This window comes from Heteronotia binoei, chromosome 7, assembly GCF_032191835.1.
Source record: "Heteronotia binoei isolate CCM8104 ecotype False Entrance Well chromosome 7, APGP_CSIRO_Hbin_v1, whole genome shotgun sequence".
In the NCBI taxonomy this organism is placed as follows: domain Eukaryota; kingdom Metazoa; phylum Chordata; class Lepidosauria; order Squamata; family Gekkonidae; genus Heteronotia; species Heteronotia binoei.
In genome coordinates, this window is record NC_083229.1 from 34,807,029 (window position 1) to 34,823,700 (window position 16,672).

General features: G+C 40.1%; 1 protein-coding gene across 2 annotated transcripts in view; it reads right to left on the reverse strand.

Moving 5' to 3' along the window:
• The window catches only part of ZFPM2 (zinc finger protein, FOG family member 2), a 552,362-nt gene that overhangs the window by 162,986 nt on the left and 372,704 nt on the right, over positions 1–16,672 (reverse strand). For both annotated transcript variants that reach the window (XM_060243337.1, XM_060243336.1), the window contains one exon: positions 15,465–15,576. In XM_060243337.1, coding sequence (XP_060099320.1) covers positions 15,465–15,576 — 112 coding nt within the window. The remainder of the gene's footprint in view (positions 1–15,464; positions 15,577–16,672) is intronic.

Genomic DNA, 16,672 nt, shown 5'->3' on the forward strand with positions numbered 1-16,672 from the left:
TTCATCCAAAGGCCTGGTGGAACAGTTCTATTTTGCGGGCCCTCCAAAACGCTAGAACGTCTGGCAGCTTTCAGTTCAACGTACTTTCAAATTCAAGTACCTACTACTTTCTAGCCCTTTGTTATGGGCATGTGCCTCTGTTTGCTACCATAAGCAGTAAAAGGGTTTTGTCCAAGTATCTCTATTTCTTCTGTGTTGTGTATATATGAATGTCATTTACATATATTCTATGCCTCATATTATTAGTTCTAAAATGAGCCAATACATCATGCTTTTCGGTCACTTTCAAATATGAGAAAATCTGCCAGGCTAACTTTTACTAAGCTCAGCACTCATTATGGCTGATTTTATGATACCAGAAGGCATTTCTTCCTTGGTAAACATGAAGTTTGGTAATCAGGCTAGGCCAATTGTTTCAGAAAAATGAAAAGCCACTGCCCAAGGCTGTGAAGTAGCCATTCTCATTTTCTCAAACACCACGTGCTCTCAGACATTATAAAAGCAGAGAGCTATATTTAAAATAGAGAAAAATAAGATATATTGTGGGGTCTAAGAATGTGAGTATCTGAAATCCTAAATAGAATCTGCATATATCACATTAAATGGCAGAGATCCTTCTCCCAATTATGCCTCTACCCTGAAATGTAATTTTTGCCACATTTGAACATAGTGATTTTCACATTAGGAATCAATGGTCTGAAAAAATCTACAGCAGACCCGGCCGAAGTGGCAAACTACCGACCGGTGTCTAATTTACCATTTTTAGGTAAAATTATCGAGAGGGCAGTGGCGTTGCAGCTACAGAGATTTCTAGATGACGCTTCTGTCTTAGACCCGTGCCAGTCTGGCTTCCGGCCGGGCCACGGGGCGGAGACGGTCCTGGTCGCCTTGGTGGATGACCTCCAGCGGCAACTGGATCGAGGCGGTGCGGCAATACTGATGTTATTAGACCTGTCGGCTGCATTTGATACAGTCGACCATCAGCTGCTGATTCACCGCCTCGCCGACATAGGGGTAGAGGGGCTGGCCTTACAATGGCTTTCCTCCTTCCTCATGGGTCGGGGACAGAGGGTGGCGATTGGGGGTGAGCGATCCCAGAGGCGCACACTAGATTGTGGGGTGCCCCAGGGAGCAGTTCTCTCCCCGATGTTATTCAACATCTATATGCGCCCCCTCGCCCAGATTGCCCGGAGATTTGGGCTGGGTTGCCATCAATATGCAGATGACACCCAGCTCTATCTACTAATGGATGGCCGACCTGCCTCCGCCCCGGGGAACCTGGACCGGGCTTTGCAGGCTGTTGCAACGTGGCTCAGACTGAGCGGGCTGAAGTTGAATCCAGCGAAGACAGGTTCTCCAGGTGGGTCGTGGCACTCTGGGGAAGGAAATATCTCTCCCGGCCTTTGACGGGGAGCCACTGAAGACAGCGCAACGGGTAAAGAGCCTGGGTGTTTTACTGGAGCCTTCATTATCAATGGAGGCCCAGATAACAGCCACTGCCAAGTCAGCATTCTTTCATCTGAGGCGGGCGAGGCAGTTGGCCCCTTTCCTAGAGCGGCAGGACCGAGCGATGGTGATCCATGCGACGGTCACCTCAAGACTGGACTACTGTAACGCTCTCTACATGGGGCTGCCTCTATACCGGACCCGGGAGCTACAGCTAGTGCAGAATGCAGCAGCCAGGCTGCTACTTGGTCTTCCAAGATGGAGGCATATACGGCCTGGGCTGCGCGGACTGCACTGGCTGCCGATTGTATACCGGATCCGGTACAAAGTGCTGGTCATAACCTTTAAAGCCCTATATGGCCAAGGACCGACCTACCTGAGGGACCGTCTCTCCCCATATGAGCCCCAGAGAGCACTGAGGTCAGTAGGCAAAAACAAACTGAATATCCCTGGGCCAAAAGAAGTAAAACTGCAAAGCACCCGCACTCGGGCCTTTTCCGCCGCAGCCCCACAACTCTGGAACCAGCTCCCAGAGGAGGTGCGGGCCCTGCGGAACTTAGATCAGTTCCGCAGGGCCTGCAAGACCGCCCTCTTCAAACAGGCGTTCACTAATGATGGTACCAGTGTTTACTGCTAAATTAATAATGCTTACCGCCACTGTTAGTCTAGGAATGTTTTAATCACTGATTGGTTTTAATGTGTTCTTAATGTTTTATTATTGTATTGCTCATTTTAAATGTTGTAAGCCGCCCTGAGCCTGCTCTGGCGGGGGAGGGCGGGATATAAATAAAATTTTACATTACATTACATTACATCCAGGTATGAGCAAACAGAAACATAAATAGACTTGGCACAGTTCCACTGGTATAGGACCTTATGCAACATTCCTGTTGTCCTACCCATATTTTGTAGTACCAAGATATTGGTTGTATAGGATACTGTGCAAGTAGAAATACCAATGGAGATACAATAAATTTGACTTAGTGCAAGTAGCTACTGTGATTTTTTCCCTTGTATTTCTTCTTGCACAGGAAATCTACCACAAGTAAATTTTTTTTTTGGCTGGATCCAACCTAAAAGCTTCAAGAATATGAAGAAGAGATCAGATTTGTACCCCACCTTTCACTACCCAAACAAGTCTCTGAGCGGCTTACAATCTCCTTTCCCTTCTCCGCATCACCACAGACACCCTGTGAGACAGGTGGAGTTGAGAGAGCTCTAACAGAAACTGCTCTTGAGAGGAACAGCTCTGTGAAACTTGAGACAGACTAAAGGTTACATCAGCAGGTGCATGTGAAGGAGTGGGAAATCATTCCCATATAAGAGTCCCCATACTTAATCACTGCACCAAACTGGATCTCAGATTATGGCAAAGTAATAATCAGATTTATGGCAGATTAGTAATCAAATACATCTATTATTGTGGTCAAGAATCCCGTAGAAGAAATGGTGTGGCCTTTATAGTTAACAAGAGAGTAAGGAAGGCAGTAATGAGATACAATCTGAAAAATGACAGAATGATCTCGGTCCGTATCCAAGGCAAACCATTCAATATCACAATAATCCAAGTCTATGCCCCAACCACTGATGCAGAAGAGGCCGAAGTGGACCAGTTTTATGAAGATCTACAACACCTTCCAGAATTAACACCAAAAAAAGATCTCCTCATCATAGGGGACTGGAATGCCAAAGTAGGAAGTCAAAAGATAACCGGAAAAACTGACAAGTTTGGCCTCGGAGAACAAAATGAAGCCAGGCTAAGGCTAATAAGAGTTTTGCCACGAGAACAAGCTGGTCATAGCGAACATCCTCTTCCAACAACCTAAAAGGCGACTCTACACGTGGACATCACCTGATGGGCAACACAGAAATCAGATTGATTATATACTCTGCAGTCAAAGATGGAGAAGCTCCTTACAGTCAGCAAAAACAAGACCAAGAGCTGACTGCGGCTCAGATCATGAGCTACTCATCACAAAATTAAACTGAAGAAAACTGGGGAAGCCATTAGGCCATTCAGGTTTGACCTTGATCACATCCCTTATGAATATACAGTGGAGGTAAAGAATAGGTTTAAGGAACTAGAGTTGATAGACAGAGTGCCTGAAGAACTATGGACAGAGGTTCGTGACATTGTACAGAAGGCAGCAATCAGCAGCATCCCAAAGAAAAAGAAATGCAAGAAAGCAAAGTGGCTGTCTGATGAGGCTTTACAAATAGCTGAGGAAAGAAGGAAAGCGAAAGGCAAAGGTGAAAAGGAAAGATTCACCCAACTGAATCCAGATTTCCAGAGAACAGCAAGGAGAGATAAGGAGGCCTTCCTGAAGGAACAATGCAAAGCAATAGAGGAAAATAATAGAATGGGAAGGACAAGAGATCTCTTCAAGAAAACTGGAGAAATCAAGGGAACGTTTTGTGCAAAGATGGCCATGATAAAGGACAAAAACGGTATGGACAACAGAAGCAGAAGAGATCAGGAAGAGGTGGCAAGAATACACAGAAGAATTATACAAGAAGGATCTCAATGTCCCGGATAACCATGACAGTAAAATCGATGACCTTGAGCCAGACATCCTGAAGTGTGAAGTCAAATGGGCTTTAGAAAGCATTACTAACAACAAAGCAAGCGGAGATGATGGTATCCTAGTTAAGCTATTCAAAGTCCTAAAAGATGATGCTGTTAAAGTGATGCACACATTATGTCAACAAATTTGGAAAACACAACAGTGGCCACAGGATTGGAAAAGATCGGTTTATATTCCAATCCCAAAGAAGGGTAATGCCAAAGAATGTTCAAACTATTGCACCATTGCACTCATTTCACATGCCAGCAAGGTCATGGTAAAGATCCTACAAGCTAGGCTTCAGCAGTATGTCGATCGGGAACTACCAGAAGTTCAAGCTGGGTTTCGGAGAGGTAGAGGAACTAGAGATCAAATTGCCAACATTCAATGGATCATGGAGAAAACACGGGAGTATCAGAAAAACGTCTATTTCTGTTTCATTGACTATGTTAAAGCCTTTGATTTTGTGGATCACAACAAACCGTGGCAACTCCTCAAAGAGATGAGAGTACCAGACCACCTCACATGTCTCCTGAGAAACCTGTATAAGGGTCAAGAAGCAACTGTCAGAATGGGATATGGAACAACTAATTGGGTTAGAATAGGAAAAGGAGTTTGACAAGGATGTATATTGTCGCCCTGCTTATTTAATTTATATGCAAAGTACATCACGTGGAATGCTGGCCTGGATGAAGCACAAACCGGAATTAAGATTGCTGGGAAAAACATCAGCCTCAGATATGCAGATGACACTACTCTAATAGTAGAAAGTGAGGAGGATCTAAAGAACCTCTTGTTGAGGGTGAAAGAGGATAGCACAAAAGTACGCTTGAAACTCAACATCAAAAAACTAAGATCATGGCATCTGGCCCCATCACACCTTGGCAAACAGAAGGGGAAGACATGGAAGTAGTGACAGACTTCACATTTCTGGGATCCAAGATCACTGCAGATGGTAACTGTAGCCATGAAATTAAAAGACGTTTGCTCCTTGGGAGGACAGCTATGGTGAACCTGGGCAGTATAATAAAAAGTAGAGACATCACCCTGCCAACAAAAGTCCATATAGTCAAAGCGATGGTATTCCCAGTAGTAATGTATGGCTGTGAGAGCTGGACCATAAGGAAGGCTGAGCGCAGAAGAATAGATGCTTTTGAGATGTGGTGCTGGAGAAGACTCTTGATAGTCCCTTAGGACTCCTAAGGGAAATCAATGCATACTGTTCCTTGGAAGGTCAGATGCTGAAGCTGAAGCTCAAATACTTTGGTCACCAAATGAGAAGGGAGCACTCACTGGAGAAGACCCTGATGCTGGAAAAGACAGAAAGCAAAAGAAGAAGGGGACGGCAAAAGGTGAGATGGCTGGACAGCGTTACTGATGTAACAAACACAAATTTGAGCAGACTTTGGAGGATGGTGGAAGACAGGAGGGCCTGGTGTGACTTGTCCATGGGTTGCAGAGTCGGACTCGACTGTGTGATTGAACAACAACAAAGCAATCAAATTTCAGGTATTATTCACCTGAATGCTACTCTGAAAGGATTTTGCACAAAATACATAAATATATTATTTGATATATATATTATATACATAATATATATACAAATATAATATATACATAAATATATTACCCATTTAAGAAATCACATTAGTTGATATTCAGCCATTAGTTGATATTTGTTCATAATAATAGCAGTGTTTGTGGTCTAATCCCCTTATGTTACAAAACAATGTTACTTGTAAAAAAAAAAGTGGTAGGGGGCTAATCTAAAAGTTGGAGGGACGGTGGCTCAGTGGTAGAGCATCTGCTTGGTAAGCAGAAGGTCCCAGGTTCAATCCCTGGCATCTCCAAAAAAGGATCCAGGCAAATAGGTGTGAAAAACCTCAGCTTGAGACCCTGGAGAGCTGCTGCCAGTCTGAGAAGACAATACTGACTTTGATGGACCAAGGGTCTGATTCAGTATAAGGCAGCTTCATATGTTCAATCTACACATTTGTAGACCCAAGTCTGTTTGAGATTTCTGATAGCCATCTTCACACACTGGAAATTCCTCCTACATAAAAATAGTAGCTTTTCAGAGAGAGGACTAACTGAGAACTTCTCTCTGCCAAGTGCTTATTTCCTATGTGCAGACTTTCTGATCTGTAGTTTCAGAATACAGAAAATTGTTAAAATCACATTAATTGTTTACAAATTCTATATTGCCAGAATGGCTATTTTTAACAATGGGTTGCTGATCCTTAACAGCAATTCACCCTATCACCCACACCATTTCCATTCATTTCAATGGAATTACAAAGCCAGTATTCCATGTGAGTCACTACCACTGTGAATATGCTCATTTAGGCTGGTTTGGAATTTGGACTGTTAAAGAAACTTCTGTTGGGGCAGGCTTTAAGAGTAATGTTGTTGAATGACACATGCTTTTTTGCCTTAGCATGTATGTAATTCATATTTGTGAATACATATAAATATTTTATAATGATAAAACAAATATGTTCTTGCCAAAACACAGCTTACAGTTTCAGCTTCTGAGACAAAAGGAAAAGGGGAGCAAAGGAATAACAAGACGGAAACACAAATCCAGAGATTCTGTTTTGTAAAGCTAAAATATTCACAGACAGCAGGTTTCAGTTGGAAAAGATTTAAACTTCTTTTTATAGCATGTGAGGACACACATAAATTGCCAGTCCTGAGCCAATTATCAATTATTATTTGTGTAGAATCATCTGCTCACATTTCATTAAGCATGCATTGAACAGCAGTGGGAGGAAACACAAACGATTTCTTTTGCATCCTCTCAATAATAACAAAGGACATAAACAAATTGGTGAGACTAGATAGAAAATAAAGTAATATCAGTAAATCATGATCATAAGTATAAAAATAACCAATGTGGAACATGAAAAGAAATGACAGAAGGTTTGAAAATTATTTGTGCTGTCTGCTCTGATGTACAATTCATGCAGCAAATGGCTATTTTTTCCCTACAGTTCACAGGGCCGTCACTCCTGGTTTCAAACTATTCTTGAAAGACACAGGATTTTGATTGTTTTTAAATCTAATTTTAAAGCAGCCATTTTATCATATTTGGTTTCCAGTGCAAGTTATCCCACTAGTTTTATCTTAACTTCAAGCGTCCTCAGCCTTACACGCCACATCCAAATGGTCTCAGACATATATTAAGTATGTTGGTTTTTACTGCATGGAGTTATCCTGTGGTGTTCTGCAATCAATTACTGCTATACCACCATCATTAATAATTTTCTTAATGAAAATGATTCTGTTGATCTCCGTTGTATTTTAATTATCAGAGTTAAGCATAATTACACTGCAGCTCTGAGCTGGCGTGTAGACTCCTTTAGGGCGCAATTTTGTTTTAACACACTGATAATGTAATTTTACATTGTGTCAGTTGTTTAGTTATTATCCAGTCGTACAATTCCGCTGTATTCCTGATAACAGATAATAACCTTAGCACCTCCTATATCCTGAAGTCATTTAAAAAGCAATATTAGAATTTCACAACTAGCTAACTTAATCGCCTTATGATTTTATAATTCCCACTGCTAAACATTTTTACAGGCAACCTCTTCCACCATTGCCACCAAACAGTCAGTATCCCTATACATTTCATATAAAAGCATGCTAACTAGCTTCCCCTATATGTGCATACATGTATTTGTACTATAAATTTTAATGCAGTTTGTATCTGTACATTTCCCTTTTGTCTCTGTTTTAGTACTCTCTCGTTTTCTTGCATTCTTAACAGAAGATTGGTAATTCTTAGTCTAGCATTTTGTAAGATAATGGCAACCACACAACTGCCTCTTTCTTGTTTCTCTAGACAAATACCTGTTGCTACCAGAAACTAACTGGCTGAGATATACATGTTCTACTCCACATCTACCACAGCCACTTCTCTTTTAGGATGACTCTGAGCTCAAGATTTGGTGGGCCGCATATGCTGAAGTTTCCCAGGTGGAAGGAACAAGTTTGCTGCCCCTATCATTTTATATTTCTTCCAGCACAACAGAGGGATGTACATTTCTAAATATTTCACACTACATCATTCATCTTATTTGCAGATATTTCTATCGTTTTGCTTTAATATTCTCAAAGGGCTGTTACAGTCAAGCTACAGTGAACACTCTAACCATAGTTAAGAAGTATTCTACTTGCAGCATCATGCATCCTGCTATTAGCCATTAAGCAGAATTCCCAATTAACACAGGATCTGAAACCACAGTCCAAAGCTGGTTTCAGTTCCTAACTGAAGTGAAAATTCTGGTTAGTTCTAACCAGAGTTAATATGTCAGCCAATTTAACATATCACAGTAGTTAAAACTGAGTGTGGGAATTTTTGCTCCAAATATTAGGAGCACAGGATGAAACAAGAAAGGTCTAATCCTTATTGCTTAACTGGGGTTAATTTTTGGAGTAATTGACAATGTTTTCACTGGTTCAATCTTTTTTTTTAAAAAAGCCCCAACTATAATTATGCTTTGTTTCCACATCTTTTTCAGGGGCTATGTTTTTTTTTTTAAAAAATCTTCTCCGTGAATCAATTCAGAATCTAAACAGACATGAAGAAATCCAAGATCCAAGTTTCTTAAACCTATCATCAGCCATCAAATGGAATGCTTCCATCAGGCTAAACATAGATTAAAGGAGCATTTATGTTATCATGTGCCAACCAAATATTTTCAAAGGGTCAAAGATCAACTAAAATGGACACTGGATATCAATAGGTATTATGTATTCTAGGTTATTTATTACATTTTTGCTGTTCTCAGTACAGTACTAAGAGTTGGAGGTGTTTATCCAACAAGCAATCAAGAATGAAATCTGAAAAGGTTTTCTCAGGGGCATCCGGTACAGATCCACTACACACATCCTCTTCAACAAGCCCATTTCCTTTATTTGCATTGCCTAATGGAGTAGTTTTATTTTGATCTTACTGAAAACAATCATTAACTTCACAAAAGAAGTTAATCTGCAAGCAACACTTGCTCACTTTTTAATGTAAGATATCTTTCAGTAGAAATACAGCCCTTTAAAGGCAAAATAAACAGAAAATATGAAAAAATGTTCAATGTTATGTCATATTGAAGCTATTCCACCCACAAGTACAGAACAAGCTATTCAAAGTAGAACTCAAGAAATTATAGATATAATCATCCATTCTCAAATTTTGCATACAGAATTTAGCATTTTAGCAAAGTAGGTAACTAGGTGATGGTGTTGATAGGTTTTGTTCCTTTAGCAATAGGAAGGGGAAAACAAAACTACCCTACTAAGACCAATCTTTAAGATGCCACAACGTTTATATGTGTAAATATGTCTACCAGCCTTGTCTGTTTTCTAATTATCTGCAGATGAAATATTTTTAGATATATTAAACATTTAATTCACACAGGCTTATCACTCAAGCATATTCAGTATCTAACCAATTTAAGACTCCATGGTGACTTAGATGTCTGAATGGACTACCACAGATCTAATATTGCAGGCAGAACTTTCATAGTTCCCATATCACCCTAAATATAATGCTTTTCAATAAAGCCATGACAGAATTTCAGCTACCATTAATCACAAATTCTCATAAAATGTTGAAACTTAATCAGTTTATTCTATCTTATGGTCCCATAGAATACAATGGACTCCATACCCAATTTAGTGCCCCCCCTCCGTTGGCGCCTAGGGCAAGCACCCCCCTTTGCCCCCCCAGATCCGGCCATGACTTAAAACCTAGTCCCTTCCCTGCCCTATCAGCATGCTCTGAGCCATAAATTATGGTGCTTACATATTTCAGTGGGGTTGCAGCAAAAACATAGATGGTTGTGCCTGCTATATTATGTATTATGTATTTGTGAGCTTAAGTCCACTTTGTCAGATTAATTTATTGCCTCCAATAAAGTGGGCTTGACCACACAGAAGCTTGTGTTGCAGTAACTTGGTCAGTCACTAAGATGCCACAATATTTTTTTGTGTAAATATGTCTATCAGCCTTGTCTGGTAGACGCATCTGTGAACCAAGCCAACTCCAGCAGGAACTACACCACCTCAACCAGTCACTGCATGCCAATGGATACTCCCTACAAGAAATTAGAAGAGCCCTCCATCCCAAGAGACCATCCACATCAAATCCCGAGCCACACACAAATGTAGGTACAGCCTTCCTGCCCTACATAAAATCTGTCACCGACCGCATTGGCAAAATTCTCAAACGCCACAATGTTGACACAGTCTTCAAACCCACACAACAGATCCACCACTTGCTGCGCTCGGCCAAAGATATGAGAGATCCACTTTCAACCCATGGAGTCTACAAAATACCCTGCTCCTATGGTGCAGTCTACATTGGCACTACCCAACGCAGTATCAACACTCGCCTCACCGAACACAAGAGACACTGTCGCTTGTTTCAGCCAGAAAAATCAGCTGCAGCTGAACATACACTTCAAGGAGACCACGTCATCCACTTTGAAAGAACTGAAGTCCTTTCTACAGACTTACATTATCATACCCGCCTGAACAGAGAAGCTATTGAGATTTACAAACACCAGCAAAACTTTAACAGAAAGGAAGAAGGTATTTCCATCCACCAATCTTGGTATCCAGCTCTGCAAAACACCCTATAGACTATAAATTGCAGAAATTCACAGAACAACCAGTACATTCCAGAGAACAATCAGCACAGTCAACAACCATCTTCCTTTTCTTCACACCCCTTCCAACCCTCCCAGCAATTAACACAGAACAATGGTCACATTCAACAGCCAGTTTCCTTATCACTACCCTTCCAGGAAGCCCCACCAAACAATGGGCACATCCACAAACCTATTGCCCTTTCACCACACTCCCTCCAGCCTAGAAATAGCAGCTCTCCAGCAGCCCTGGCCTCACTCAATGCACAGCAGCCAAGAAGGTCAGAGCGCCTGCTCCGGCTGCAACGCCACTGAGGATGTTCTCCACAGCCGAGAACGAAACGTCTGGAAGAAAAACTTTCTCCAATAGAACACGGCACTTGAGCCCGAAAGATTCTGCAAACCCTAATGATGTTACCAGCCGTGAAAACCTGAAATCTTTGTCAACAAAGATAATCCAAAAACTGGGTCTCAAGGATCAAACCAAATTTAACATACTAAGGGCTAGAAGAAAGTCAAAATGGATCTGATAATATATGATTTGAATATCTATCTATATATATATATATATGTGTGTGTGTGTGTGTTCAATGCGTTCCAATCCATTGCCATGTTCAGTCCTTACAAACTTTCCCCAGACTTTGCTGTAGTGTGGAAAAGTGGGCCTCTAATTGAAAAATCAGGCTGTATATGCACACATAAGAAACATAAAAAAAGAAGAGCTCTATTAGATCAATCAACAGTCCATCAAGTCTGGCATTCTCTTTCACATAATGGCCACCCACTTGCAACAAACAGGGCAAAGAAGGCATTAAGAACATAAGAAGAACCAGCTGGATCAGGTGTCCATCTAGTTCAGCAGACTGTTTCCTATAGAAGCCAAACAGTTGCCCTAAATAAGCAAAGCACAAATGCCAAAATGCTACCTCTGATATTGTCTCCTAGCACTGGCATTCAGGTTTGCTACCTCTGTACGTGGAGACTCCTTTCAGTTACAATGGCTATTAGCCATTGATGGATCTTTCCAGAAGAAAGGTTTAACTCCCTTTTAAAGCTATCTGGTTCATGGCCATCAGTACCTCCATTACAAAGCAATCTATATAGGTATCCCCTCAAAATCAACTCAGAAATTCAAGTAAGCACCAGTTCAATAACTATTAGGAGCTAGCCAGGGCATGCAAATTCATTCTGTCTATTAGCTACCAAGTTCAGTTCAAATCATGGCCTTGGGCTCTTCAAAGCTGCAGGATTGCCTCTCCTACTATGTTCCACCACAACAATCTGAGCAGGTCATTCTGCAGGTACCATGCAGCGAATGGGCAAGATCAACGCACACATATGTTCTCTGTAGTGCCCCTTCCCCACTTTGTGGAATGCCCTGAGGAGATCAGGAAGCCTCCCCTGTTTCTCTCATTCTTCAACTATGTAAAACAGAAAAAGTTCAGGAGGCATTTTTATAATATAGTGAGAGCTATATTACAACAGAATGGCTTCAGAGATGTTTCATGGAAAGGAACAAGTCTGTGGACTATTGTGAATGGTATGTGTTATTTGTTACTATATGTATTATCTTGTTCTCAGTGAACTATATTTCTACTTACATAATACCATTTACTGCTTGTTAAACATGAATTCTTATGCTTTGTTCAGATTTCTGCTTTGTTTCAGATTTCTGCAATCCCACTCCAGTTACACTGTTTATTAGATAACCAACTGATTGCATTGATTTATAATCCATCAGTCTCAGTGCGAAAGGCGGACTATGAATAACGTAATAACGAAATAAAAATAAATCTGTTTTCATGGGAAAGCATTTAACTAAGCATTCCTACAATCTCTAGAGATATAGTCCAGGAACAGTTTTATCATCTTATCTGTTGCTGCATAAACTAGGCAAATGCAAAAGTTTTTGGAGCACGTATAAGTATCCTGTGATTTGGCTCCTCCTCAAAAAACTGTTACTGTTGTCAGCCTATAAAAGAAGGCTGCTATAACAGGATCAGCTCTTCCAGATCTTTCCTGTGGTTCAGTTATCGTTCAGTTACGGTGGTTTTAAAAAAAAAACCTGAGTGAATGCAGGATTACAAGGTGAGGGATACAAGCCTAGGGGTTGGAAGGACAAAGAGTTTTGAAAAGTAATATGGAAGACTTGTAACAAAAGTTACAAACATTCATTTCTGTTTCTCACATATCTGTAGGCACAACTTCTACTTTGGACAACTGCAGGAAAGTTATTCAAATATGAACAGCTCTTAATGCCTTTTAAACTAAACTGGAATTTCTCATGCATATGAAAACTATATATACACACATATACACACATCAAAATGCTATCATTTTCTCCTGCTAGAGCAATGAGTCACAGTAAATTTTAAATGATCCAGATTCATTTATTTCTAAGCTTGGGCTTTTCTCCTTAACTAAAGCAGGTGTTTTCAGGTTACAAAATTAATTTATTGGTGTTTTGTAATTATAATAAGAAGAATGTATAAGAACCTGGTGTATTACTATTTTTTTTTAAACATGCAAATTCCCTGTTTTCAGTGTTTCAATTTTCAAAGGCTTGTTGCAGTTTAAAGGCAATCCTCTTATAAGTGTACAAATTGCAATGATTATAGGAACAACTTGTAATTGTTTCTAGTAAGTTTTAGTAGCCTTTGATATTATGATTAGTGTTTTGTATGTTAATATAGTGATATGGGTGCTTATTTGCCTGGATGGCAATATGCAGAAATGGTCACTAGGTTGTCTCAGTAAACAAATCTTTCATCTCAGTGGGTCTGTTTCTTAAGCAATAAGAAAAAAAAACCCTTAAAATAAATTGTACTACAGCTATGCAATTTCTGAGGTATTCACAAAGCACTGAGACTGGCAGCCCAAGCTTAATTAGAAATGCCCAAGGAAACAAACAAAAAGAGGAAACAGAAAGCAGTCCATTCTAATGTGGCACTACTGCTATATCCCCAATGCCTTGGCTATTTAAGTATCAACGGTCTTTATGACAAATTCAGGACTGCATGTTGAATGTTCCATCTTTGTTTGACCAGAGTAACCCAGAAAGGAGAAAGGATAACATTCAGTCCCAGCAAAGGAAGGTTCCTAAACTCTATATACAGTAGCTTGTTGACAGAAGTTTTGCTTTTGCTTCAGACCTTCTTACCTGCCCACTCCCTTAATCAGAAGCTGCCGATTAATTACTCCACTTTTTACCACAATGACTGCAATAATCTAAATTAAGCTAATAGGCTTTAAATAGCGTGTGCAGGGAGGACTGAATCCAACATCTAGTGCCCACTGAAAGCCACAGAGACATCCACACAATATTTTTTGGCAGGCCCCAAACCTACAGTATTGGGACTCACATTCTAAATAAAACTCACATTCTAAATAAACAAAGTTGCTGGGATTATCAGGAAAGAACATTTTACTATACAGATTTGTTCACATACTCTGTAAATCAAAACTAGCAGCTGATTCCCCAACAGTGCATGAGGCTTTCTTCAATGCTTGTCATGGTTTGGAAACAATGGTATCATTAACATTTCTGACAAAAACAGAACAGAACACAATGAATTTTCAAAGCAAAATTTCATAATGTTAAGATTAACTCACTTGCAATAAGCAAGCACAGTGCATTATTTATCTTATTTCTTTATTTATGCTATTAAATAATGCCTTTCTCACAGGATCTCAAGGTGATTTACACAGAGTAATACAATACAATCAACAAAATGGGACATTGAATAACCAATGCATTAGGATTGTAGAAGTTTGGAACCGCAAGAAAGAACTGAAGTATAGCATAAGTATTAACATGACAAATTAAGCCCTACAAAAATTAAATAGGAACCTACTTATAATAAACTATACATAGCAGTCTCTAACCATGGATTGTATGGAATCCAGATATGGATCTGACATGCCTAAGGGAGTCCCTGACTGAAATGAATACAACAGTCTTGTTATATACTAAGGGCCACAATTCTGAGAGTGATGTAGACATTCTGTATCTGTAGCACAGAAGGCTTTAAAACTCATTTTTCTGTATCTGCAGCCTCTGCAATCCTTGGGAACCATTTCTGACTCAAAGAGATCTTAGATGAAGCTTGTGAATCAGAGTATGGAATGACTCTTGCAAGGAGGGTGGGGGCCAGGTCCAGACTGGCATTTTGAGCTGGCACACGGACGGGATGCAGACAGACCCAAAAAACATGACCAAGCATGCGTGTCTACCTCCCATGACGCTTTCGCCCCCCCTCCCCAGGCCATCCCACTCGTGCTACACTTTGGACAGGTTGGGGGCAAGAGTGGGATGGGTGGCAGATGTACATGTTTGGTTGCGCTTTTTTTGCTTTGCCGGTGTCCCATCCGTGTGCCGGCTCAAAATGCTGGTCTGCACCCAGCCAGAGAGAGAAAGGCAAAGACCTGTTACATATGAGCAAGCCCTTGTATGCAACCAAAGGGGTTTCCAGGATACCTAGTGTATACTGTGCACAGCTGCTTATAAGTTATTTACAAAGACAATGACGTACACTGATAACAGTTTATACCAAACCACTGGGTATAAAAACTGGAAGCACTGTGGCTTTAAAAAAAAAAAAAACACCCATGTCCTGGCTTCCTGCTAATTTAATACATAATTCCAAGTTGACAAAAACGTGAATAATGCTGTAAGGGAGCTTCTGTTATACACAAGACTTGCCTTTTCACCCCTCCATTTGTTGTTTCTGATGCAATGGACACATTTCATCATGACTATTAATTCCTTGCTAAGAAAGTAGAAGCGAAATCAGCTCATGTTTACCTTTGCTGTACACAATGCAATTGTTTTTGTTGTCTTCCACTCCTTGCCAAGTCACATCCAGCAGCCACTTGGGGCCAGCAGTCAACACCATGGGGACTGCAGCCTTTGTCTTCTGTAGAAAGAATGATAACAAACAGATGCCATTTGCTCATGTTGATTAAGAACTTGAATAATAATAGTAATAATCATTTTATTTGCAAACAACTAAATCTCCAAGCCCATAAGCCAAGGCCTTATTCCCCTGCCTCAGGACTTTTTTTTTAAGTAGAAGATGACACAAGCTGCAAGACTTCAGTGTTTTTATAGATCTGAAAGGTGGATTTATTATCAAGGATTTTTCTGAATGATAGCACTGGATCAGATCTCCAAGATTAGGCAGATCTCTGGTGGCTCAGAATTATAAAGGGAATGCAGATGACTTTCACAGCAAAGAGCCAAGTGTTTAGAAGTGAACTTTAGACACATTGTACTTCATTATCGACAGGATCTCACTATTTCCTGAAACAGACAGGAAAGAATTTAAAGAATCAGTATCCATTTCAAAGCTCTATCCTGGGTAACATTTATATTATAGCGGGGAATTATTCTGAATGGATAATGTAATTTTCCCCGTCTCCCTCTTTTTTTTCTTGCTGAGTGCTGATGTGCAGCTTTACTATTGCTGAAATAATAATGCTAATGATCCCACATGCATGCTCTCCAAAAAAGAAATGTAATAGCAGCAGACAGAATGAATTTGAATGAGATAAAAAAATGCATAACACCCTCCCCTTGTTCACAAAAGGCAGAGTGGCAAAGTGACATTATTTTTTATTATTATATTCACTAAAGAAGGTTTAGCATTTTGCAAAGTAAGGTAGAAAACCTCAAATTATGTGTGCTTAACTTTAGTTCTTAAATCCAGATGCAAAGGATGAACTGATCTGGAATTTAGTAAGCCTTATCAACATTGTTCTTTATGGTGACTGGTAGTGAAATGTCGTTTAGACATTTATCACTCACCAGTTCTTGTTCAGTATATCAAACATCATGAAACTATGACTCAGAGTACAGAATACAATGAAAAGGGTCTCAGGGTAATATTCCACTAGTATTTTTTTTCAAAATGTAGATAAAATCTGTTTTAAGCAATACCAACTCTTTCTTTCTTACAGTTTCCATGACTGGCTCAGAAGCTGGAAGTATAGGTTTAAAGTCTAATCCTATGG